General features: G+C 49.3%; 1 protein-coding gene across 7 annotated transcripts in view; it reads right to left on the bottom strand.

The window, feature by feature from the left end:
• The window catches only part of Znf516 (zinc finger protein 516), a 90,794-nt gene that overhangs the window by 12,653 nt on the left and 51,775 nt on the right, over nt 1-26,366 (bottom strand). For 6 of the 7 annotated variants that reach the window (XM_040757798.1, XM_005065402.4, XM_040757800.1 and 3 more), the window contains exon 3: nt 838-2,292. In XM_040757798.1, coding sequence (XP_040613732.1) covers nt 838-2,292 — 1,455 coding nt within the window. The remainder of the gene's footprint in view (nt 1-837; nt 2,293-26,366) is intronic. The other variant, XM_040757801.1, reaches the window with a different exon arrangement.

The raw sequence follows: 26,366 nt of genomic DNA, 5'->3' as shown, positions 1-26,366 counted from the left end.
GCTAACGCGAAAGCAACCTTCGACTTACATTCAAGAACAGGGCCATCATTCAGTACCACTGTACCCAAGGCATATCTGACTGGCAGGGAAACCTGCAGGCAGGTTCTTATGAGTACTACTGGCTACTGGTACTCCAAACATCCATGTGAAAACGCTCCAAACAAACGTACTAAATCCCTCCCCCCTTGCCACAACCACTGTGTGAACTTTATCTTTAGACATGGGCCCCATTCCCAAGATACTATATATAGGGAACTATTCCAAAATCTCAAAAGATCCAAAATCCAAAATATCCCCGGCCCCAGGCACAAGAGATCCTAGACAGGCATTGCTATTAGCTGTCAAGAATGACATGGAAGGGGAAACGGAAACACCATTAATTGTGGCTTGAGGATCAGAGAGGACAGTTCAAACCACCAATCTTCGTGCATACATCCAACTCCAAGCAGCCTCTGCCTACAGGGTACTGCTTACATATCCTTTATATTATTTAAATACAAGAAGACTTAACAATCACTTCAAATGCAACAGTTTCTCTTCTAGAAAACAATCACAGTGAATGTGTACCAACGCTTTGTTTAAAGTGCCAACATGAAGTGTGGTCAGGCCTGTCTGCTCCTATCAAGTTGCAGTGTTAGAGAGTAAACTGTCCACAGAAAGGGGACAGTCAAAGATTTCTGACTACCGGCCCAGACACACAGCCCCAGGGGAGAATGGTTGAGCTCCAGGTTAGCCAGGTCAGGAAGAGGTCTCCGCCTTGAAGCCTCAGGCAGTAGGAAGGTATGCACACCCATGACCTTCAGAGCAGCCAGGGAGGAGGGAGCCCATCCTTCTTACCTCTGTGCTCAGGCCCAGGACTGCTGACACCCCAGCCCTGGTAGAGTGTGGCGAAGTCCTTTGGAATGTACGTCTTAAAGATACTGAGGATGTCCAAGCGTTTCTCCTGCCCCTCGGCTGCCGGCTCCTGCTTGATGGAGTGTAAGATGGGGGGCGCACCAGCTGGGGCCTGCAAGGCTGCATCCCCTCTGGAGCCCGCTGCACAGGTGGCTAGTGTTCTCAGCTCCTGGGCCGCCTTCACAGGGGGTTCCCGGGGAGGTAGAGGAGAGCCTCCTTCGCCTTTTGTGGGAGGCTGACCCTGAGGCTGAGGACTGAATTTGGCTTTCAGAGAGTCTGGGGCACTGTGCTTATTCGGAGGGGCAAAGCCAGCCCCCACTGCAGGGACCCCGAGTTTCTCCACCGTCTTGTTATTGGCTGAGGGCTGGGCACCTACACGGGTTATAACTGAGGGTGTGGGTGTGGCACTCCTGCTGAGGCCCCCACTGCCTGGAGAAGGCGCCAACTTGGAGCTGGCCTCCTGCTTGGGTTTGGTCAAGGGTCCCTGCACGACAGCACCAGGAGGCTCCTGGCCATGGCCGGCTCTGGTCTGTCGATATCCATCGGGGCCAGAGGCCCACAGAGCACAGGGGCCCCCAGAATGGCTCTCCTTATTCTTAGGCATGCTAGCGGCTTTTGTGGTCACCCCAACGGGAGAAGAGCTGCCCTTTGATCCCGGTACCCCACCTGGCACCTGGGTGCGGGTGAAGCGAGCAAGGAGCAGGGGCTGGCACTCCTTGCCTCCAAGAGCAGGCGGGGGGCCTGTGCGCCCACTGCGAGCAAGGAAGACCAGGCTGCTACGGATGCTCCTGTGGCCGTTGGGCTGAGTCCAAGGGGGCGCTACAGAGCTGCAGCTGACCCTGTGCCAGATGCGTTTGTGCATCCACAGGACCTCGGGGTAGTAGGTCTTGTGGCTGCAGTAAGGACACGGGTGAACAACCAGGGCCGCCTGCAGGGAGCATGCATCCTTGCTGCTGGGGTCATCCCGGCTCGACTTCATACTCAAGTCCAGCGGGACCAGGTCAGGGGCGGATGCCCGCTTTCCTGCCCCACAGTGCTCCTTGTGCAAATCAGACAGCTTTTCTTTTGAATGCCCAGCCTGGCTGTCCAAGGTGAGCTGCAGGCTAGTTATCTCCATGCTCGAAGGGAAGTCTCCCCGGCCAATAGTGCTAGGTCCCTCCTGCTTGGGGTGAAATGCTGGCATCTTTAGGTCAAGAGAAAATCTATGCTGCTCGGGACCCTTGGTCGTCTCTCTGCTGCTGTTTTCAAGTATGGACACGGATGGCGTGGCGATCCCCACCTTGGGCTCGCTGATGTCTTTCTCTGGCAGGTTATTTCCAAGTGTGTGACTCTGGTCCCCGTTGGAGAGCACGGTGGGTGCCACCTCTCCAGAAGAGCAGCAGTGCTGTGGCTGGCCCCCTGCGGGATGCAAAATGTAAAAGGGGTGTTAACCACTTCTCATCAGAACAGCGTAAGGCACAGGCATCGAGAAGCCAGACAGGCATCCCAGGATGTGCCTGCCTCGCATCAGGACCGGGGCTTGGCATCACGAAGACAAAGGCATTGAGAAGCCAGACAGACATCCCAGGATGTGCCTGCCTCACATCAGGGCCGGGGCTTGGCATCAGCAAGAAGGGTGTTCTGGGGTTGGATTAGGAGTGAACCACACAGAGGGAGGTAACACTATATACTACTAGTTAAGCTGTCAGTTTTCAATCAACTGAAATGACCCAAAAGATGGGCGAAGAGATCACGCTACCATCTTGTTACATGTAAATAAACCACTACTAATTAAAGAGAAGGTGGCCAGCTATAGAAATTGAAGGCTATTGGTCCCACCTCAATGAGATGATGGGACAGAGTTCCTAGGGGAGGCCTTACCCTCTCTGTGGAGCAGATGGGAGGTGGGAGGAGAAAAGGGAGGGGAAACTGGGATGGGAATGTAAAAAATACATTAATAGTGAAAAATTAAAGCTTTACTAGAGGAGGAGGAAGAGGAAGAAGGAGGAGGAGGAGGAAGAGGAGGAGGAGGAGGAGAAGGAGGAGAAGAAATAATAATAATTGAGGAATAGTTGAGGACTAGCAAGAAGGCTCACTGGGTAAAGGCACTTGCTACTTGCCGCCACGCCTGAAGACAAGAGTTCGACTCCCAGATTCCACACGGTAAACAGAAAGGGGGCACTGACTCCCACAAGTCATCCTCTGATCTCCATGTGCAGAGCCAACATGCAATGCAGTCCCATACACAGACACAAATAAACAATGTAATAAGATCTCAAAAGACATTGGGAAAGAGCCTAACTGTAACCACGTGGTACTTAACATGCTCTGGAACTCTCATGAGGCACTGACACAATCTGGGATCACATTTTGTAGTGAAAGACATTGAGAGCAGTATGAAAACAGACGGTGCACAGGACCCGTGTTCACCTCAGAAACTAACTGCGGGCTACAGAGAAGTTCAACCTAGCCTTTGGAATCCTCATCGTGAAGGTCAATTTTCAACTCTAAAATCTTGATCCTAAACCCCCTTCAGAGAAAGGCCTGTGCACATGGCTCCGTTATTCCAGGTAGCTCTACAGCACCACCTATGGGTCACCAGACAACTGCATGAACCCTGGGTGTAGCACTAAGGTTGGGCTCCTAAACCTGGCGGTAGGGGTTCAGTGTTGGAGGTGGGTGTGGATGGGAGGGGAGTCTGCAGGCTCCACACCCAGTCCCCTTGCCTAGGAAGGAGCACAGGCTGGCTGCCCTGCCCTGGTGGGACGGGCTAGATCCCTCTGTGGTCAGTACTACAGGTTGGCAGGACATAGCTCAGCAAAGTCTCCTTTAAATTTGTACTGATGCCCTGGGCTTATTCAGACCCGGGTGTGAACCTGGGACAGAACACTTGCTACTTGCGGCCAAGTACCAGGAGTCACTGGTTAGAGGACCAAGAGTTTCCCAAGAGATTTGGATATCTGGTGGAATTTGGGTATCGACTTACTCAGTTCTAAAATGTTCTCTGTGTGTTTTTAGAGATACAACTTGGAAATGTTATCAGAAAAACTATTTCAAAGGACTCTTTGTAGGGTCAGAAGGCATCCCGAGAGGAGGAGCAGAGATAACACTCCCTTCGAGGAGAGGGGGCTAGCAGGCACTCCGAAGTACAGTCTCCTAACAACTGGGACAGAGAGGTGAAGTCTGCAGAATTGGGAGTTGGCAAGGTGGGGGTGCGGTGTCCACATCCTCACTCCAGTCAGCTCCTCAAAGCTGGCTGAGGTTACTGAGAGTTGGGGCGCTTGCCTGTTCTGAGCCCATACTAGAGTGGCTCAGAAACCACTCTGTAGACACCATGGTCACGGTCTTGAATGTAGACACCATGGTCACGGTCTTGAATGTAGACACCATTAGACTTTGGGCAAACAAGGAAGAAAGGGGTCATGAGTGGGCGGGACTGTGCTTCTTAGAGGTCATGGCACAGACTCACACCACGGGACTGGGCTAGGAGGAAGCTGACCTTCATCACTGCATCCAGAACCACAGTTCCTCTCAGGGTTCCCGGAGTCATGGCTCCTGGGGCGGGGGTGGGGACTTGGAAACAGGACCATGAAGAGGTCCTTGAGTCATGCCACTTTGAATTGAAAGGTGGCCACCTGTAAGCCAGATCTAATCTTCTCCTCTAAGTTGCTTTCCATCAGGATATTCTATCACAGCAACAGAAATGAAACTGCAACAATGCAGTTCTGAATTTTTCCAGTTTTTCCCTTCCCTGACATTTTAACATTTTCTAGTCTGGAGCATCTACCTTGAAAGACATTTTTGTTACGTAGCCAAACCCTTCTGAATAGTTAATTGGGCAATTTCAGTGATTTGGCTTCACCCACAACAAGCCCTCTCTTCTATCCACAGGGCAATGGAAGAGAACCCTACAAGAGTGAGGAGTCTGTCTGTCACACTCTAGATGCTCAGCTCAGCACAGGAGCAGAGACGGGGTCAGCAGCTCCATCGCCCACAGAGCCACTCTGCAAATCAGGATGTCTGAGACACGAAGGGTTTGACAACCAGGGGTTCCCAATCAGGAGGCGTCTAGCTACCCTCTCACCTGTGACTCTGCGTATTCTCCATGACAACAGAGCAAACAGAGGCTTGAACAGTTAGAGTACTGGGGCAGTGGCTAACAGACAAATCAGCACAGATAAAAACACAACTGGCAACTGGTGGACTTTGCTGAGAAAGCAAACCAGGTCGCCTGATGTACCTTGGTGGTCTTCTTCCTGAGATACAAATAGCTTCTAAGTGCTGTACCCTGGGTTTGGCAATGTATAAAAGCCCATGTATAAAGTGCCTCCCTTCATGAGAAGGTCCTAAGCTGAGGAGACAGACGAAGGCCTGGACAGGCTGGTGCTCCAGTCAGGGACAGTGTGGCTGACTCAGTAAGACAAGCTGAGGTATGTCCATGGCACCTTACACAAGGAGGGAGGATGGAATGGTGTCTATACACACAGGACGCCAGCAGCACACTCATCTGTGACCACAGCAGGGACAGAAGCCAGAACTTTCACTGGCAGCACAGAGATGCAAGCCTGGAAAGTGACAGGGCATGACTAAAGAAGGAAAAATAGAAACAAGAGGGGAGGGGAGGGGAGGGGAGGGGAGGGGAGGGGAGGGAAGGGGAGGGGAGGGGAGGGGAGGGAGGGGAGGGGAGGGGAGGGGAGGGGAGGGGAGGCTAAAGTGTGTGCCGTGTGAACGACTCTGAACTCCAAGGAGACCACAAGACACCTGCCCTGAGGTTCAGATCAAATGAAAGACATTTGGGCCACAATCCTGGAGGACGCAATCCCAAACATCAAGGTCTCAAACAGCGAGATCTAAATATCAGAATCTCTAAGATATAAAATTCCTAACTCCTTAAAATTCTAAAACAATCAAAATCCTAAAACTTAATTCTGGGTTAAAAATACAAACTTCTGAGGTCCAGTGAGATGGCTCGGTGTTAGGTAAAGATGCTTTGTAGCCACACATGGTACTCTGAGTTCAAACTCCAGGCCCCACGTGTCAGAAGGAAAGAACTAACCCGGTAATGTCCTCTGACCTCTATGTGTGAGCTTCATAGCATGTGCATAGGTGCGCGCGCGCGCGCGTGTACACACACACACACACACACACACACACACACTTAAAAATCCTAAAAATAAACAAAATTGCCCAAAAGACATTTACACCCTTTAAGGAGAATTTATTTGAGACATATAAAAACATGAGGGAACACGTCATAGACCACTTTATACAATATACCAAGTCATGAGAATATATGTATATTCATAAGCATAAACATCAAGGTACACTAAGGCAAAAGTTATGAGCGGTCAGACCACGTTCATTAAGAAATAAATGCAACACGGTCATGCATGAACCCCACAATGGCCACCACTGCACTGGCAGCTGCCAGCACCCACGTCTGGAAAGACAGTGGCGCTAACCAAAGCGACCCGCATGCAGCCATTCCTTCATTCACCAAGCATCATCCAAGCCCCTTCGTGCAGGCCCGTGTGCGTGCAGTGAGCTCTGCAATAACAGAGGTTTGCCACTTTTGCAAAACTGAATAAAACAAATATGAACTCCATACACGTCTTCATAGGATTTAGAAATGGAAATGATATGAAGATGAAACACATACAGCGTGGTGAATTACTTAAAAATAATGGTGACAATTAAAATCAAGAGGGAAAAACTAAGAAAGAAAAGATACAAAAGAAAAGAGTTCAGAAGAAAATCCAATCTATAAATCAGTGAAGTGGATTCTGGGTGGCCCACAGAGTCATGAAAAGCTGGCCAATTCTTCATGTACCTGGGCTCTTGCGCGTGCCTAAGGAGTATTGTCACTTCAAGATCAAGGCTGGGCTCAGAAGGCATCCTCACATATACCGCTCAGCCGTTGCTGGAGCCACTGTGGCTGGATGAAGACTGGCAGACCCTGCCCTCCAGTCTAGCCACTGTGGCTGGATGAAGACTGGCAGACCCTGCCCTCCAGTCTAGCCACTGTGGCTGGATGAAGACTGGCAGACCCTGCCCTCCAGTCTAGTCACTGTGGCTGGATGAAGACTGGCAGACCCTGCCCTCCAGTCTAGCCACTGTGGCTGGATGAAGACTGGCAGACCCTGCCTCCAGTCTAGCCACTGTGGCTGGATGAAGACTGGCAGACCCTGCCCTCCAGTCTAGCCACTGTGGCTGGATGAAGACTGGCAGACCCTGCCCTCCAGTCTAGCCACTGTGGCTGGATGAAGACTGGCAGACCCTGCCCTCCAGTCTAGCCACTGTGGCTGGATGAAGACTGGCAGACCCTGCCCTCCAGTCTAGCCACTGTGGCTGGATGAAGACTGGCAGACCCTGCCCTCCAGTCTAGCCACTGTGGCTGGATGAAGACTGGCAGACCCTGCCCTCCAGTCTAGCCACTGTGGCTGGATGAAGACTGGCAGACCCTGCCCTCCAGTCTAGCCACTGTGGCTGGATGAAGACTGGCAGACCCTGCCCTCCAGTCTAGCCACTGTGGCTGGATGAAGACTGGCAGACCCTGCCCTCCAGTCTAGCCACTGTGGCTGGATGAAGACTGGCAGACCCTGCCCTCCAGTCTAGCCACTGTGGCTGGATGAAGACTGGCAGACCCTGCCCTCCAGTCTAGCCACTGTGGCTGGATGAAGACTGGCAGACCCTGCCCTCCAGTCTAGCCACTGTGGCTGGATGAAGACTGGCAGACCCTGCCCTCCAGTCTAGCCACTGTGGCTGGATGAAGACTGGCAGACCCTGCCCTCCAGTTTAGCCACTGTGGCTAGATGAAGACTGGCAGACCCTGCCTCCACACGGTCTAGGGTCGATGGCACGCGGCCCTGCCTTTGCTTCTGGCAGCCGCTGAGGGACCTGCGACTCTCACTCCTGATGAACACCCCTGCTAAGTGATCTCTACCAGAGTGGAAGGACAGATATGGAAAGAGGGGAGCCGTCCTCTGACGGCTCAGTTCCTTGTACCTTCTCTGTGGGCTTGTTCTATGTTTTTCCCTGTAGAGCCCTGGATGTCCTGCAGACCAGGCTGGCCTTTTGGTTTTTGCTTTGTTGCAGGGGAGGGGGCCTTCTGGGTTCTCACTCCCCAAACTCTGTGTTCACACCTAGACACTGGCTGCAGTCACAGATTTCCAGAGCAGGTGTGGTCCATCTGGAGTCTGGCCCTGTTCAGCCTCTGCAACCAGGCAAGTTTCTGCTTTTGAAATACTGATAAGAATGGACCTTTAAACTTCCATCGCTCATCAGGAAGCACTTGTCCCACCTCACATGACAAAGTTGTTCCTCAAGCTGCCAAAACAGCTGGGCCCTCTCCAGAACTTGGTTCCTGTGCCTTGGAGAGCTTTGTCCCAGGAAGAGGCAGTTTCAGAATCCTAGCATCGAGGTGACTTGAGATTTTAAGCTGGGGAGTTTTGACACTGGGGGCTGTGGTGGCTTGGATAAGAATGTCCCCGTAAGAAACATTGGAAAGATCAGAACTGCTAAATACATAGGCAGTTTTCTTCAAGGGAAGAAAATGACTAACTCCCGTTCACCAGGAAGGCTAGTGCGGATGTAGTCTAACAATATAGTGATCTTTTGCTAGTCTAACAGAGTCAGCCTTCACTTGAATCCCCCCAAATCCTGAGCTGTTTAGACCCTAATCCTGAGCCTAGTCTCAGCAACAGAACCCGTCCTTAGGGAAGAGGCCCCATCAACATCATCTGTCCTGATGCTTATTACAAGCCCTTCCTCCCTGAGCCCTTACCTTGAGCACAGTTATCAGTGGAACTAACTGTAAAGGTCACACGTGTTGCTACTTTGCTATGGAGTTTCTATGTAGCCATGCTTAAAGTTTTGCTGGGATAATTATCACATGGAAACCTTTCCCCAGGGTTTTACTGAGCTTCAGTGGGTGAGAGAAATAAACCGCAAAGTCAGACTCTAGAAGTTTTGACCCAGCGCCTCCTAAAGTGATGCTAACTCAAGCTTCATTTTTCACCTCATGTGAAGAGTTTCCCTGCCAGCCACGACTCTCACAGGGCCTCCGACAAGCCCCTGGGGGCTCATGTTAGAATACTTGGTCCCCAGGTGGTAAAACTGTTTGGAAAGGATTAGGAGGTGTGGTCTCCTTATGTACCTGTGTCACTGGGAGCAGGTTTTGAGATTTCAAAAGGTCTTACCATTCCCAGTGGGCTCCCAGCTGTGAGCTCTCAGCTGTTCCTGCTGTCATGCCTAGAGCTTGCAGCCTCCTGGGGCTACTTCCTCATTGTGGCGGTTGTTAATAATCATGCATCGTATCCGTACTGGCCCGCCCTTGGGGTTCTGACAGAATATGTCCTCAGCTGCAGCCACTAAGAGCACAACCTGTGCACATTCACTATGTTCCCATTTGGGGGGGCGTTGAGACAGGGTTTCTCTGTGGCTTTGGAGGCTGACCTGGAACTAGCTCTTGTAGACCAAACTGGTCTTGGACTCACAGAGATCCGCCTGCCTAAAAAGGTCCTACTCACCTCTTCCCTCCCTCTCTCTCTTTCTTTCTCTCTCTCTCCCTCCCTCCCTCCCTCTCTCTCTTTCTTTCTCTCTCCCTCTCCTCTGCCTCTCTCCTCTGTCTCTCTCCCCACCTCTCTGCTGCTCCTGTCCCTAGAAGCACATCTCCCCTCCCCTTTTCCCATTCCCTGTACCCTAATAAAAATCAACCCACCATGTGAGCTGTCACATGGCATCTTTCTCTTGTGGACAGCTTTTTCAATGACAAGTGGTGATGCAACTCTAAGTTCATGAACCTTTCCCTCTATGTAGTCGTGATGTTTTACGCAGCAACAGAAAAATGACTGACACATGGATAATGGCACCCAGACTGTCTTGGGGCCACACAACAGCAGGCACCCAAGCAGTGACACGAGGGGACAGCTGCACACCCAGAACAGGCCCAGGCTCCTGGGAGACAAGTGCTGTGAGGAGGACCCCAGAACCTAAAGGAGCGCTGACTGGAGATTCAGGACTCCCTCCGTGAAGAACACACCTAGGAAGATGACTTTCTTGAACCAGCTGTCCCAGCCACACACCAAGGTCACATGCTAAGCACAAAGGGCACTGTGAAGTGTGAATCGCCAAGCAGAGAGCTTGGATTTTTTTCTTTTATAAAAATAATAAAATGCAGATCTGGGAGGTAGGCAGTCAATACAGTGCCTGCTGACAATTGTGAGAGTGAGGGTTTTGATCCTCCAAGTGCATAAAGCCAGGAATTTGTGACACTTCTGTAATCCCAGTTTAGGGGCTGGGAGACAAGAATATCCCTGGGGTTCAATGGCCAATCAAATCCACCTAAACTATGAGCCATAGGGTCCAAATGAGACACACCCAAGATGTCATATGCATGGAGACACACACACATGCAAACTCAAAATAATAATAAATAAAAAATTTAAAGTTAACACTCCTGGTAATTCTAGTCCTCAGAATTACCTGGGGAGCACTGACCAAGGTGGGAAAATAGACAGGAAGCAACGAGAATCAGACTTCAGGGGAGCCACTGAAGGCATGTTCAGAGGAGACAGGAGAGCAGGATGGGGGACCTTGTGAGTAGGCCACTGGCCCTCACCAGGAGGTGCGGCAGGCACTGACAGGACTCAGGGTTCTCCAATCCGTGGGGGGGGGTCATGGCAGACACAGAACTGCACACTGAGTGTCTAGAGGACAGGCCTCCATCCCAGCAGACACAGGTACAACATAGACTTGGTTCTCTTTCTAGGATGCTCTGCTGACTGAGAAGGAAGGATCTACAATCTAACCCTATACAGTATTTGCAGGCAGGGATGGAACCGGTGCTCCCTACAGAAAACTGCCTGTAAGGGAATTGAGCCAGAGCCTTTGGTCATAGGGCACTAAGAGCAAGGAGTCCATGAGGCTTTGGCGGAAGCTGCACCAGGGATTATTTTTAGCATTTGTGAATTTCTAACAAATTTTATAACAAACATTCCTAGCTGTTGAAAGCAATCTGGGAGCACAATTCCAGAGTCTTTGAATGTTTCTCCCAAGGGCCTCTGTCTTTACTATGTCTTTAATAGGGACTCCTTGAACAAACTAGAGGGCAGAACCAAGCGAAGACAGCATGTCAAGGTGCCCCTAGAACTGCAAAGTCACTCCGACAGCACAGTTCGGAACACTGGGGACCAGACCTGGCATGGAGCCTAACTAAGAGAGAGTCATCCTGGAAAAGAGCACCCGGCAGAAGCCCTGATTCCTGAAGAGAGGACACCACTGAGCCCTGGTGACAGGCAGGGTCGTGGACAGGACATACAAGGTGACCAACAAGCAGGAGTCTCAGCTGGGAATAAAGCTGACATAAAAACCAGCCGGGACAGCAGTGTGGAGGAGACCCCTCAGCAGTCCTGAGAGAAGCTACAGGCTCCCTGAACCCAATGCTCTTCCACGAAGACTGTCCTAGGGTTACCCCTGCTGTGATGAAACACCTTGGCCAAAAGCAAACTGGAGAGACAAGGCTCACAGTTCCATACAGCAGCTCACTCTAGAAGACACTCGGGGAGGAACAAGGCAGGGCAGGAACCTATAGGCAGGAGCTGAGGCAGAGGCCGTGGAGGATGCTGCTAACTGGCTTTGCTCCCCATGGCTTTCTCAGTCTGCTTTCTTATAGAACCCAGGGCCACCAGTCCAGGGATGGCCCCACCACATGGGCTGGGCCCTCCCCCATCAGTCACTAATTAAGAAAAAGTCCAAAGGCTGGTCTATGGTCCATTCTTAGGCAGGCATTCCCCAATTGACTTGCTGACATGAGGGAGAGTCACCCTGGAAGTTGACATAAAAACTACCTGGCTCACAAACTAAAATCCTGCTCCTATGAGCTACGGCCAGTCCTGATCAGATGATCTGCTTCATAGCCCAGGGAAGCTCGCTCCTCACTGGGGCTGCGCACGGTAACAGCTATGCCGCACACATACATGTACATACCCCGCTTTCTCAGTTATGTCTGAACATACTCTGACCTAATATGATCTTCAACATAGATTGCCTGCAAAACCTGACAGAAGGTATGGAACTGTCTTAGCATTGTTGGAAGCCCTGATCTGTAGCACAGAGAAAAAAAACTGGCCCTCTGGAGGAAATGCAGGTTTTCTGAGTAGCCAAATTTGCCAAATCCCACACAAAAAGTTTAAAGTCTGAGAAAACATCTTGAAAGACTTTCTCACGAGTGAGGGCAGAATCGGCAACAGTCTGAGTTAATCAAAGGTTCCTGGCCTTAGCCGGGCTTTCTGCTACTAAGTAGCAGTTTGTTGCACATAGAGTCCAGTCACACCCAGCAACCTAGAATTTACTGAGTCCTCTTAACCCAGCATGGAACCCTCACACAGCTTTGTTTGACTGGACCCGCGCTGATGTGAACAGGGTGCATCCCTTCTTCCTGCTACCCCGTGTCTTCCCAGGGTGCATCCCTTCTTCCTGCTACCCGTGTCTTCCATGCTGTCCTGGGTCCTGATCCTCCTGGCCAACTCCACTGAGGACATGAAACTGACAAGAAACTGGAGAAGGTTGAAAAGCCACCTCCTGACCCAGTAGAGATGGATGCTGCCATTCATAAATGCAAGCGAGTTGGCTCTGAGCATGTGTCACTCCCTGAGTAGAGGAGTGGACAGAGAACCCTCCCAGGAACCGTTGGAAGGAAAGAAGAAACGGCAACAATGGGAGAAGCAAAGCAAGCGCAGTGAAAACTTGCCCACCACACTGCACAGGTCTCCAGCTACACACACACACACACACACACACACACACACACACACACACACACACACACACACACACACACACACACCAGAAATAAACCACTCACCCGTGTGCTTGCACGGAGTGTTTGGAGAAAGAGGAAGAGGAGGGTTCAGACTTCAAAAGAGAGCTGTTGCTGTTCCTTCTCACCAACACTGGCCACATAGCCACAGCCTAGCGTGGATGTGACACAAGGGTTTCCTGTAGCAATACACTCTTAACCAAAACAAAATCCAAAGACTGTATACTGTATGAAAAAACTATAATGATCCTTCTTTTAAAAATAAAAAGGATCCAAATTATGTATTAGCAGGACCTTAGGGATTAAAACGTAGCATGTGTTTTACTAGCAGACAAAGGCCATTTCATAACACAAGCCTTCTGTGCTCTGGAAACAGAGGCAGACACTGCTTGACTCAACAGCTGCCCTAATGGTGTGGCAGCCAGAGCAGTGTATGGGCATGGCCACTAGGTGGTGCCTGTGCCCAATTTATGATCCATTGCCTAGGCTCTGTGTGTGGTCTGCTATTTTGGAATACCACAGGACAGGCTGCTTCTGAGCAGGTATTCATTAACTGAAAACATACCATTATTTCTTTTGCAGGTCCTACAATGTACCGTGTGGACTTCCATAAAAAAAGGTCTTTAAAACATCTTAGTTTGGGTTTCAGAATTCTTCAATACTATCAAACATAGAACACAGGGGACTTCAGTAAGTACTTGAACTGACAGAATTGATCTAAGCGAAATAACATATCCAGGTGCGTAAGACTTAGATTACAGACTTCACCTCCAACTTCAAAGGTGTCTGACATCTTTAAATGCATCCAATTTGATGAGGTAAGCACCCTGCTGTAAACAGCCCTAATAATTCAGTAACTGGTTGAAGCCGGCCCTGCCCCAGCAGGTGTGTTACCACCTTGACTTCAACACAATCCCTTGGGAAGCCAGGGTATTCTGGAGCCAGTCCTGACCGACCAGGGACCAAGACTTCCTATGGCCTGCAGATTCGGCTATGAAGGTTCAAATGTCAATACTGCAGAACAGTAGGTCACCTCACCTGCGCCACCCTCAGTGCTGAGCTGATGGACCAGCAGCAGACACTGGGGACAGAATAAAGAAGTCCATGGGGTAATGATGGCTACCATGAAGGGATCAGAACGTCTGTGAGGACCGGAAGCTGCGCAGGGTGGAGTTGCTGCGTGACTCTCCACAGCGGGAGTTGGCATCAGGGACAAAGCACCCAGGGAGGTCAGATCAGCACACCCTTTGAGTGTAGGGTCTAGGATGAGGCCAGCCTCTCCTGGCAGGTGACCCTTAGTGCCTCATTTTAGCAAGCTCAGGCAAGGTGAACGTGCTCCCAGGTGAGGATGGAGGCGTCTCGTCCAAAGATGCAAAGACAATTCTGGAAGGGCCCAGGAGTGGGGACAGGGAGGGTTCACAGTGGTCAGGGTATGTCCAGAGTTCTCCAGTCCATTCACACACAACGTGCTCCATGTTGGACCGACTTTTCCTCAGGGTACTGTCTGTGCACTCTTGTTAGCTGGAGAGGCCCTGAGTTGTTCTGGAAACCGCACTTCTGAGCACTTGCTGCCTAATCCCTCCACCACCGTGGTTAAAATTCTTTCACAGAGCAAATAAGTCAACACTCCACATACCCCATGCAGCTGTTCTCCCCGTCCACCTGCTCCAAGCAGCTGCTGTCCCCATGCACCTGCCCCATGCAGCTCTGTTCTAGGACACTGTACACACACACAGGAGCAGCCGTCAGCACACACAGCCTGTCTCCAAGTGCAGAGCTCCGTGTCACTGTCCAGAGAGACTGTCATATGCCATGCTGTAAACTTCCCAAATCACAGCCCTAGACTGTTTCTGGATTGCAGCAAAGAGCTCCAGAGACATAACACATAAGTCAGTTGCAGGGTTCTTCATTCAATCGCAATCCCCTTCCTGTCTTCTGCTGTAAGGAAGCCAGCCAGCTCTCCTTCCATATATATATAAACCCAATTGGTAGCCCACTTTTGATTATCTAAATTTTCCAAGTCAAAGACAGACGTTGGATTCCCACAATGCCTCAGAACAGCGCAGGAAAGCAGCAATCACTGGAGACCTCTCCACCCTTTAACCCTGTTCTGTGTGCTCGCGGGTCTCTGGGATGGTGGCCAATCAGGAGTCCCAATCTATTATAAGTTTCCAGGTAAAGTCTGTTCCATCCATTCCTATCAGGTATCAGCCCACTCTCCACCAGCCCTTTTGAGGCAGAGAAAGACAGTTTGCTCCAGAAGTCATCCCCACTATTGAGCGGGACTTCCTCAGTGGTGAAGACGCAAGGATAACTGCAGAATGCCGAGCTCACATGGTACTGGCCTGTTGTCAGGAGACCCCAGAGGTCACAGAGCCCTGGGGATCAAGAGGATGACCACAGCACTGCTGGCTGAGTGCCTATCCTATCCATGAGCCCAAAACAGGCACACAAAGGTTAAGCAATCCAGGATCTACGCAGCCTCCAGGCGACAGTGGAGCCATGAAAACACCATCAAAATTAAGCATTAAGAGGCACACACCACAAATGACTCTCTACATTCACCATGGAGAACTGGCTCCAGTTCCCACCCCACAGATAGTGAAGTCCATGGATGCCCAAGTGCCTTATGTCAAATAGCTAGGTGTTTGCACGGAACCACACAATCCTCCTGTGTGCTGCGGTCTCTCTAGCAGGCTGGTCACGTGGATGAGATGGACAGGCTGTGAGACAGCGTCATGATCCCCATGCTCTGGGGAGGAGGAGAAGCAGGATATACCCAGGACAAAGTAAGGCTATGTTCCAATGTCTGCACTCCACAATTGGTTTGAATCCATGGGAGAGATAGGAATACTGAGAAAAACTGATTGTGTGTTTATACATCCATCCATCTGTCCGTCCATCCATCCATCCATCCGTCAACCCGAGTAGAAGAACAACAGATAAGGCTTCAGGACACCAAAGTCAAATGATCCTCAGTGGGGCTACACACCACTTCCTCTGCTCAGAGACACTGGTCATAAAAACTACCTGTCCCTGATGATCAATTTTCATTATCAAACACAATGACATGGAATTTCATCATCAAAATTAATTTAAATGTATTTTCAAAGCTAATGAAATTCTACATTTTAACCTCACCATCAGAACGGTATCTGGGTTGGTTAAGTGCCTAATGAGGGCCTGAGTTCGGATTCCTAGCACCAACAAAAGTCTGTGTTGTGGGGAAAGAAAGAAAGAAAGAAAGAGACAGTAAATCTCCAAAGCCCAGCCAGCCTGTGTAATGAGCGTCAAATTCAGAGACCCCGCCTCCTTTAAAGTTGACTAAACTTGGCTGGAGACACAGCTCTGCCCAGCAGCCCATAGTCCCTGGGTCCAATCTTCAGCACTACCATAAGCCAATTAATTAATTAACTAATTAATTAGTTGAGACCAAACTCACGCTCTTTTCATTAACTAAGCCAACCACTTTGACTCTGCCAAAACAATGTCTTTAAAAAGTCCTTGAAGAGGTAGAGAGATGGCTTACTTAGCAGTTAAGGGCGCTAGCTTCACTAGCGGAACTAGAGATGAAACCACCACCACCCCCCCCCCCGCAGGGGGTCAGCACCAAGCAGAGCTGCCAGGACAAACAGTCCCTGAGAGCGTTTCTGACAAGGGAGTGCCCAACCCACCACTAAAGCCAAGGCCACAGCTGGCATGTGGAGATCGCCAAAGCAGATGACAATCACAGCAGAACTGGCTCCAGTGCTGGCACCCGACATACGTCACTCAGTATCAACATTTCCTTCCACTGAAGGTGTTGTTCTTGGCCTTGTAACAGGCCAGACCAGGCACACAGTTCATCAGCACATGGGATCAAACACAGGCAGGGCTGATGACTCAGCAAGCCCGGTCCCCTCCCTCCACAGCTGAGCCTGTCCTGTGCTGTCTGCAGTCTCATGCAGAAGGAAAGGAACTGGATGCCCTCACACCCTGCACCTGCCCAGAAAGAAGGGTGCTGCTGGAGCTCAGAGTTTCAAGTACATTCTGTTGTGGAGTGTTAAAGATGTGTTACATTTGTTTATGCTGTGGAACATTTGCTTTAATGATGAAAAATGTGTCGCATTCTTTCCTGTTGCATTTGTTTAACTGTGAAGCTGTGCTACTCTGCCTGTCTAAAGTACCTGATTGGTTTAGCTGCACGCCCCTAGCTGGACAGAGAAAGGACAGGAAGGGCTGGCAGGCAGAGAGAATAAAGAGGAGGAAAATCTGGGAAAAGAGGAAGAAAAGGAGGAGGACGCCAGTCACCCAGTTATAAGCAAGTCACGGAGTAAGAAGTAAAGAAAGATATATAAAATAGAGAAAGCAGAAGGTAGACGAGATAATTTAACTTAAGAAAAGCTGGCTAGAAACAAGCCAAGGCTGGGCATTTATAAGCAATAATAAGATTCCCTGTGCTTATTTGAGAGCTGGGTGGCAGGCCCCCAAAGAGTCAAAAGAGAAGAGAGTAAAAACCAACAACAAGACCCCTCCATTTCAAATGTGCAGAGTGGAGCATGGGCCAAGAAGTCAGTCTGTCTGTCTGCTCTGCCCTCGGATGCCTGCTCAGCCCCAGGGCATTGACGGAGCCTAGCACCTGCAGAAGAGTGGTTCTCCTGAAGTCAACATCTGCCTCACCTTCAGTGGACAATTCTGAATTCTGGTCCCAGTGCCAATTTGCTCCATTTCCAACCAGCCACCATGTATTGTGACCAGCTGAAGACTGACTTTGTTAGCTGTACCGCAACGGATCCTACACCAACTGCACAGTTACTCGGAATGAAAGCCGGAGTTCTAGCACAGTGAACTGAATCCTAGACCTCACCAAAGGGAAGGAAGGCTCCTGGGAAAGGCCAGTTTCACCTCAGCAGCACAGGTCCCGTGCAGCAAGGCATTTTAAGAACGTAATCAAAGCTGCCTCACTGAAGCCACACTTAAGTTCTCAATAGAAGGAAGCCCCTTCCCGGCTTCAGAGCACCCCCTCTGTGTCATGCTGGCCTCTGCGTCTTTCAGGCAGAATTGGAGCCCAGCACGACTGTGACATGATCTGGGCAGACACTCCTGGTCAGCATGCCAGAGCTTCTCACTTACTGCAGGGGTGAACGTTAGACAACTTACTACTGTACGGGAATGTGAGTGCTTATATGTAGTCAAATAGGTTAGGAACTGCTCTGAACTACAAAGTGTCACCCAAGGCCCAGTGTTAGGCCAGGAAATCATGGCTGTGACTATTTTTGTGGGTCTCAAGAAAGAAAAGGGAACAGCTTCTCGCCTCATCTGAGGGCCTAAGTGAGGATACCCAGCATCTGGCCTTAACCATACCCAACCTGAGGCTAAAGGATTGGCAAAGTAAGTAAATCAATCAATGAAAACACACGTCACCCTTCCTCTTTCTGCCCATCTTCGTGGTGGATCCCATGCAGCCCATGGCCCCCTCCTCTGCATTAAAGGGGCTGCATGGCTTTAATATCGGTTATAATTATGACTGTTGTTAATAAGCAAAGAGCAGAGGAAGAAAAACAAATTCAGAAATACTTAGCCCTTCCCGGGTTTGGCAAACACAACCTGCCAGCCCTCCATAAATAAGAGAATCCGGGGCCAGGAGGACGGAACCCCGAGAAATGAACAGAGCCTCACAGTGCAGCACAGCTTGCAGCCAAGCTCTGAAATGAAACTTGGCAGGCGGCAGCAATGCGCTGCTTTGAACTGGGAAGGCCTGGCTGCAGCAGCCACCAAGGGTTCCACTCCCTCAGGGCCACTTCAAAGCACAGCCACCCCACCCCCCACCCCTCCACCCCGTCCTGGAGAGGGAGAGACGAACGGAAGGGCACAGTCATGGCCCGAAATGGCATGGTCTGTGCTGCTCACAACTCTCCCAACGTTTTATGAAGCCATGAAGATGTGGAAGGCAGAACCCAGAGTTACACAGGAATCCCCAGAGTCTAAGCAGCAAAGGCAGCCCATCCGCCTTCCCTTATTAAGGGCCTAGCTTGTCTTTGCCAAGGAGTTTTGTAGAACACGAGTCCAGTTTCCTAACATGCCTCCTAGCAGTTAATTGGGAACAAACAGACATTATTTGCTTTTGCTTTAACATATCAAGAAATCATCCACAAAATCTTATCCAAATTCACACCTGATATGTCTTGGCCACTTAAAGCTGAGAAATAAAAAAAAAAAAACTTGAAAGGACTTTTTTTTCCTCTTCCATTTGTGGTCTCAAGCTTAAACTACAGAAAACCGTGGGCAGGAGTCTTGCTACCCCAGAGCCACACACAGGCACCCTAAGTCAGTGTTGCTGTTGCTCCCTTTGCAGAACTGCTGCTTTTATTCGGCTTCCGCACAGAAGTTTCAGGAAGCCTGAGTTAATGAGTGTGTGCATCACCTCAAGCCCTGATAGGAAGTAATATTTGAATATTCAAAGGGTCAGAGTGCCTACCTATTAAGCGTGAAAATCCAGTTTTACTAGCTACCAATGATGAATTTTCTCAGTCTGTGTCAGATACAGCCGGGAATTGTTTACAGTAAGGAATAAGCAGGTTTTGGAAGTAATATGTCAACCAAGGATGCTTCAGTTTTCTCTTTCTTCTTGGTTTGCCCCACCCTGCACCTGCCCAGAGCATACTCTCCCTTCCAGGCATGCAGCCCACTGCCTCCCGAGCATCCTGGTCACACACTGAGACAGGCTGGCCTGAAACTCACAATACAGCCACAAATTCAAAAAAGAATTAAAGTAGAAAATCCCCTTAGCAATAGCTTCATTTTAAGTGTAAATTATAACCTGTTTTCCTTTAAACATATGTGACATAGTGCTAATCCAAGAGACCAAGGAACAATAGCTTCAAAATATATGAGGATTTTGGTACCCACAGCAAGGTAAAGAGATGATGCCAGAACCAGCCTGCTGCAAGCAGAAATAATACTCTCCGCTGTTATGGTATACTCTTATCTTCCCACCATAGCCAGTGGAAGAAGTGGCCGTGAGCGAGCAGAGAGGCCCGCTGTTGCATCGGCGCCCTGTGCCCGGCCATCTCATCTCCCAAACTACGGGGTTCACTTTCGCGTCAGGATGTCTCACCGATAATAAAACACATCATTCACAGGACACTGTAAGTCACAGCCAGGCTCACCCTGGAAATACACATTTCCAACTGCCTAAAATGAGCCATAGCTGCACTTTGTGTGCCACAGAATTCTGTCTGGCGTATGTAAGGCTATGCCCTTCACACAGAGGCCATGAGGAAGAGTATTGTCTATTGCTTGCAAGCTCAGCCTGCTTTCTTATGTCACCCAGGACCACTGGCTCAGGGGTGGCACCGCCCCCAATGGGTTGGGCCATTCCACATCAATCCTGAATCAAGAAAATGCCTTACAGCCTTGCCTACAGGCCATGTTAGTGGAGCATTTTCTCAATCCAGAGACCTTCCCAAATGACTCTGGCTTCTGTCAAGTTGACACAAAATTCACCAACTCAATCATTCCCTTGTCAACTTAACACCAAACACATCACTATTACACCATTAACTTTCATTTCTTACTTGCTCCCAAGATCTCATACTAATAGTGCTATCACAATATAGAACATAAATAACTTTGAGAGTCTTTAAAAACCCAAGCACTTTAAAAGTTCAGACTTTAAGATGCACCCAAAGTCAAAAGTTCACAGACCCTCTAAAATGTCCAAAGTCTCTCACCTCCGGTTCCTGTAAAAGCATCAGAGAACAAGAGGCCGTGCATCTGGGGATTGAGGGAGGCACAGAACGGCTGGAGGAGGAGAAGGAAGGGGCAAATGGAAAGTACTCGCATGTGAAATTCTCAAAACCCGAACGAAATGTGGAGAGCAATAGAGGACGCCACTGGGCACTGAGCTCAGACCTCCCCAGGAACACGTGTACAGAAACGTGCACACGGTGCAAGCACGCCCACACACATGTGCACACACCACCACATACACACACAGACAACACTACACGTACATACTGTTTCAAAGGCACACGTGAACAAGCTTAAGACATGGAAATACAGAACGGGCCCAGACGGGTATAGTGGACAAAAATATCAGCAACAGTTTTCTGAACAGCAGCTTCCTCCTTTGCTGCCCCCTATCTGCAAATGCTAGAGTAGATACGGCACAACAGCAGAAGGATAAACGCACTGACTTCTGACGTCAGAAAGACGTAATGAAGCGTTGTTGGCTTTGCTTTGCTTTGTTTCTGGTACTTCACCTTCACTCACTGCTGAGAAAAGTGTTGCCAGGCTCGACATCAGGAAAACTCCAGACAGGAAGAGAACACCCACACCAGGGGGAACTTATGGCTAAAGATCTACTTCACATCAAGTGAACACACGCGGCTGTGGGTTCTTCAACACAGAAGAGGCGGGGTGTATTATTTCACAGCAAATGTCCCAGATACTTCTTGGAAATCCTAAATGATCAAAGAAATGTGGGCACGGGTAGTAATTCCTTCCTCAGCACAGGACAGGGAAGGTGACACTTCCTCATGTCTTCTTGCCTTCATGGGCAGGAGGCCTCATCACAGTCTCATCCACTGAACATAAACTACTCAAAACCAGAAAGTGCGTTCTCATTAGAAAAAACCTAATACTGCGCAGATATGTTACCCAAGGAGGCCCAAATGGAGACCTGACTCACATGATTAATGTGTATGAATGCCACGTAACGTGACAGCAGTTGACAACACCACCACCATCACCACCCCAAACAAAGGACTTGGATAAACAAACTGCCAGTTGTAGTGATTCCCAAAAGAATACAAATAGGAGAACAGAGTTTCTGGGGCAATCTGACACTGGTGGAGACATGGGGAGGCTCCTGTACTCACTGACCCACCTCCTTTTGGGAGAACAAGCTGCCTCAGAAACCCTGCTCTGACACCCAAATACCATATGGGATATACTTATGCCTCTTCAAAGTAGTTATGCTTATCTGAACTCCAAAGTTAATCAAGCATGCTGTATTTTCACTTGACAAATCTGGCAACCTCAGCTTCCAAAGACAAACACATTGTCCAGATAAATGACTTCAAGCAAGGCAACTGTGTGCATTCACCACGCAGCCCAGAAGCACACAGAGCTGATGTGAAGACACAACGCTGTATATAGAGATGAAACCTGTCTCACTGGACCTTAGTGAAGAGATCTGCTTTCTGCGTCACAGCACAGCAATCCTAGCATGGCTGCACGAGATCAACAGGCTAGAGGGCAGGGCTGGAGGAAGAAACGGTGTAACTTCAGAAACCCCGTCTCTGTCCTTCCTCCCCGGCTCTAGCTGTGGGGGACTGAAGCAAGCACTAGCAATGGCCACCGTTGTCGTGACTAGTGTTACCTTGAGAAAGTCTGTCTAGCCCTGTCAGCCTCTGGCTGGCAAGCGATAGCCATAGGGCACCTACCAATGGGAGCATAATGTAGGATGCTGCTCTCAACAGTTCCGACAAGAAAGACTGACAGGACTAAGAAAGGTTGGAAACACTAGATAACTAAGTAGAGAATTTAGACTCACAGAATGCATAGAAAGTTCACTGTGGGGATGAAGAAAATGTAATAATCTAAGTTTGACTGACTCAACGAAAATATTTTCACAGCTGGACAAAGATGACTCTCTAGTTGCATGCAAATATTCAATAAGGATAAAAGGAAATTGAACATCTCTAACTTTTTAGAACTCCCAAAATAGAAGACTTCATAAGTAAAATTTTAAAGGAGAAACTAGAAGGAAGTATTTGAAACATACTAAGTAAAATATTCCAATCTCTAATAGTTACTATAAAAGGCAGAAGGCCAGCGTACAGCTAAGCAAAGCACTTTGCCCACCATGTGTGAGGCCTGAGTTCAATTTCTAGCACCCACATACTAGAAAAGGGTATTTCCATAAACACAGAAATCCTTTAAGAAATATAAGGGCCAGTAAGCATAAAAGCTCACAGAAATCAGAAAACTTTAAGTTAAATGCAGTGTAATAATCACTTCTCTCTTTTCAGATAGGCAACTTAAGAAACATTAACAAATTCTGAGTTCTTGGGCATATGGGAAAACATACATTCATGATGGTGTATCTGGTGATGTATAGGGTGGAGATGACAGTGTAGACTGTCATGATGGTTTATCTGGTGATGTACAGGGTGGAGTTGACAGTGTAGACTGTCACGATGGTGTATCTGGTGATGTACAGGGTGGAGTTGGCAGTATAGACTGTCATGATGGTTTATCTGGTGATGTATAGGGTGGAGTTGGCAGTGTTGACTGTCATGATGGTGTATATGGTGGAGGGGACAGTTAATGTTGGCTGCTGTCATGATGGTGTGTATATAGTGATGTTTATGGTGGAGGTGACAGGTTGACAGGCATGACGGTGTACATGGTGATGCATATGGTGGAGGTAACGGTTAGGGTTGACTGTCATCTTGACAGCATGCACAATCGCCTTGGAGGCAAGCTTCCATGCATACCTGGGAGGGAGTAGGCAGAGTGGGTGAATTCCGGGCATGCCCATGAGAGATTATCCTGATTAGGTTACCTGAGATGAAAAGACCAACCCAGAGAGTGGGCAGTGCCACTCCCTAGGCAGGACACCATTGAAAAGCATGGGCGTGGCTCCCAGACTGCAAAGAAAGGAGGGAGCAGGCTGAGCCCCAGCATTCCCTGCCCTTTCCCAACTGTGAACATAATGTGAGCAGCTGCTTTAAGACCTGCTGCCTTGACCAGACAGTCATAAGAGGCTGCACCTTACCCTATGAACCAAAGCAAACACTTCCTCAACTGCTGTTGTCAGGGATACAGGATGATATAGGAAGCCAGGACAGTGCATATGAGAATTATTAAGTTCAAATGGCAGTGTCTGTCCCAACACAAGAGGTGCAAATTCCAGGAAGCGGCAACTTTACTAAAAGGCATCAGCCATGGAAGACTCCTGAGTGTTCTCATGACCCTCATTTGGAGCATGTTGACTACAGTTCAACACCTATGAAAAGACAAATAGCCTGAGCACAAGTCAGCAAGAGAAAAAAAAAAGTATCTTGTAATACTGTGTGCTAGTGTGTAGTTGGCATGTGTGAAGTCTGCATGTTTACATGCATGTGTGTGTGTGTAGAGTAGGGATACCTGGTCCCCTCCCTTTATCTCTCTCCACTTAATTTTCTGAGGCAGACTCTCTCGTTGAGCCCAGAGCTCTGTGATTCGGCTACTCTTGCTAGCCAGCTTGCCCCAGCGATCCTGGCTCTGCCTCTTTTTTGTTGTTGTTTGTTTGAGACAGACTCAGTAACATGGTCCTGGCCTCAAACTCACAAAGATCTGGCAGCCTCTGCCTCCGCAGTGCTGGAATTAAAGGTGTGCGCTGCCAGCCTCAGAGTGCCTCTGCCTCTTGGAGGCTGGGTGACAGGCGGCCGGCCACCAAGCTCACCTGGCTTTTACTGGAACTCTTGGACATCACACCACTGCATGACGGCCTCTTGGTACACCCTTAAGCAAGTGAGGCAGAGCTCATCCTACCCACATGGAAAATTCCTAAGGCCCACTAGGATGCTGAAAACACCAGGAGCAAGACGAATAGACTGGTCTCCTCCAGTATCCAAACCTACACACAGAATCCACACAAATACATCCTTACACAGATGCCTTCGGAAGACCTGGGCATGGGGAGGGGACTCAAAATAAAACTCTTTCAGTGAAGTAGCTGAAGAAACTCAGCAGAGCGTGACAGTCTCCCACCTGAGTGCATGAACGGAATTTAGAATTTAGAAACAGCACACTTACATGAACACCTTGTAAAACTAAAGAATGTCTAAGCAAACTCCTAAAACCAGCTTTAGTACCAGAAATGGGTCCAGCCTTGAATGTCACCTCAGTTTTCCCAACACATCCAAGGCATCCTGGGTAAGAGACGGCCTCAACAGCTGAGTGGGGACCACTCTCCCCCTTGTCCTCCCTCTCCATCTCTGGGAAGGTCAGTGTCAGGCGTGCCTGGTGAGGGGTGCAGAATACTCAGTGAAGGAGATGGACGTCAAGAGCCTAATCTCATCAGAGAAGACCCTCTCCTACCACAGAACATTAAGACATCAACTGAGAGGAAAACAGTTAGCACAGGACCCAGGCAGAAGGGGCAAGGATGAACAGTGACAGCAGATGCAGGGATGGCAGGAAGTGATGGAGTGAAGATGCTGGGCTGGACCATGACCACAGCCCCCGTGTAAGTGATGGAGTGAAGATGCTGGGCTGCACCATGATGACGGCCACCGTGTAAGTGATGGAGTGAAGATGCTGCGGCTGGACCATGACGACGGCCACCGTGTAAGTGATGGAGTGAAGATGCTGCGGCTGCACCATGACGACGGCCACCGTGTAAGTGAAGGCCATAGGTAACTCAAGACCAGACTCTGACCTCTTCAGTTACCAGCTGAGCCCCTGGCTCAAACCTCCCCAAACACCAACAGTACCACCCCAACATTATCTGGGCCTTCACATTCAAACAAAACTACTTCCACAAACCTGGATCTCACCCAGGACAACAGCATGCCAAGAGGAGGGTGTTCAGAGCATCATGGAAGCCTGAGCTGCTCACCCCCTCTACTGCTGGAGCACAGACCTTCACACCCACAGAGGGAGCCTCCAGCAGCAGCACAATGACTATTGCCATAGAAACCACTGGTGCCTCAGGCTTCCTTTCAGACTACTTTCCTCATGCCTGAAATGTAAAACTTCCTACCCTGCTCGTCTGTCAACTTTTGGGCTCGCCTCAGCAGTTCAGGCCCATGATGCTGTGTTCCACTAGACCTCAGAGCCTTCTCCTGCAGCCCTACATCACTCTGGAAAAGGCAATGCCCACTGACATTCCTGAAAGTGAGAAATTCCCACCACGTTCCTACCATTTTCAAGTTCAATTCCAAGAAGATCTGTAAAATCGTGTTCTCGTAAACCCTATAGCTGTCAGCTCTCAGAAGCTAACAACAGTCCCTGTACTCCTCTCTTTTTGTCTCTTGTTTACTCAGTGTGTGTCTGCATGCGTGCTCGTCACAGCACATGTGTGAAAGCCAGAGGACAGCTTGTAGGAGTCAGTTCCCTCCATCCACCATGCGGGTTCAGGGACCCAACTCAGGCTGTCAGGCTGGTGGCAGGGGCCTTTACCCACTAGGCCCTAAACCCCTTTGTAAGTCAGAGGAAATGAAGTGAGCAGAAGCCAGACACAGAATCCTAGTCATCACATCGGTTATCACATTCTCCAACTGCCCAGTCCCTTTGTGTGCTATCCTATGGCATTCACACCGACTCAATCACTGGTCAGCCAGTCCCGTGCATGGAAAACTGGATTTTATTACGATGGATGTTCAGCTGGTGTCAGATCCCTGCCTATATGCAGTGTTCTATAGGAGGCAAACCCACAGACGAAGCCCTGAATTGCCATTCACGCACCACATTTCAATAACCAATTAGGCTATTAAGTGAAACCAGATTAGGTTTGGAATACAGCTTAGTCATAACTGAAATGAAAGTAATCATTCTAGAGCTAAAGCAAGCGCGTGAGTAACACCCAGACTTGGCACATCTTTACATGAACATATTTGGCAGCTAACAGCCAGCCCAAATGTCTTACTAATCTGTGAAAATACTTCTTTCAAATCAATGGCTTCCCTCTGTAAATAACACA

Source organism: Mesocricetus auratus, unplaced genomic scaffold, assembly GCF_017639785.1.
Source record: "Mesocricetus auratus isolate SY011 unplaced genomic scaffold, BCM_Maur_2.0 Super-Scaffold_100015, whole genome shotgun sequence".
In the NCBI taxonomy this organism is placed as follows: domain Eukaryota; kingdom Metazoa; phylum Chordata; class Mammalia; order Rodentia; family Cricetidae; genus Mesocricetus; species Mesocricetus auratus.
Note: the sequence above shows the minus strand (reverse complement) of the source record. Positions and strands in the feature narration are given on the sequence as shown.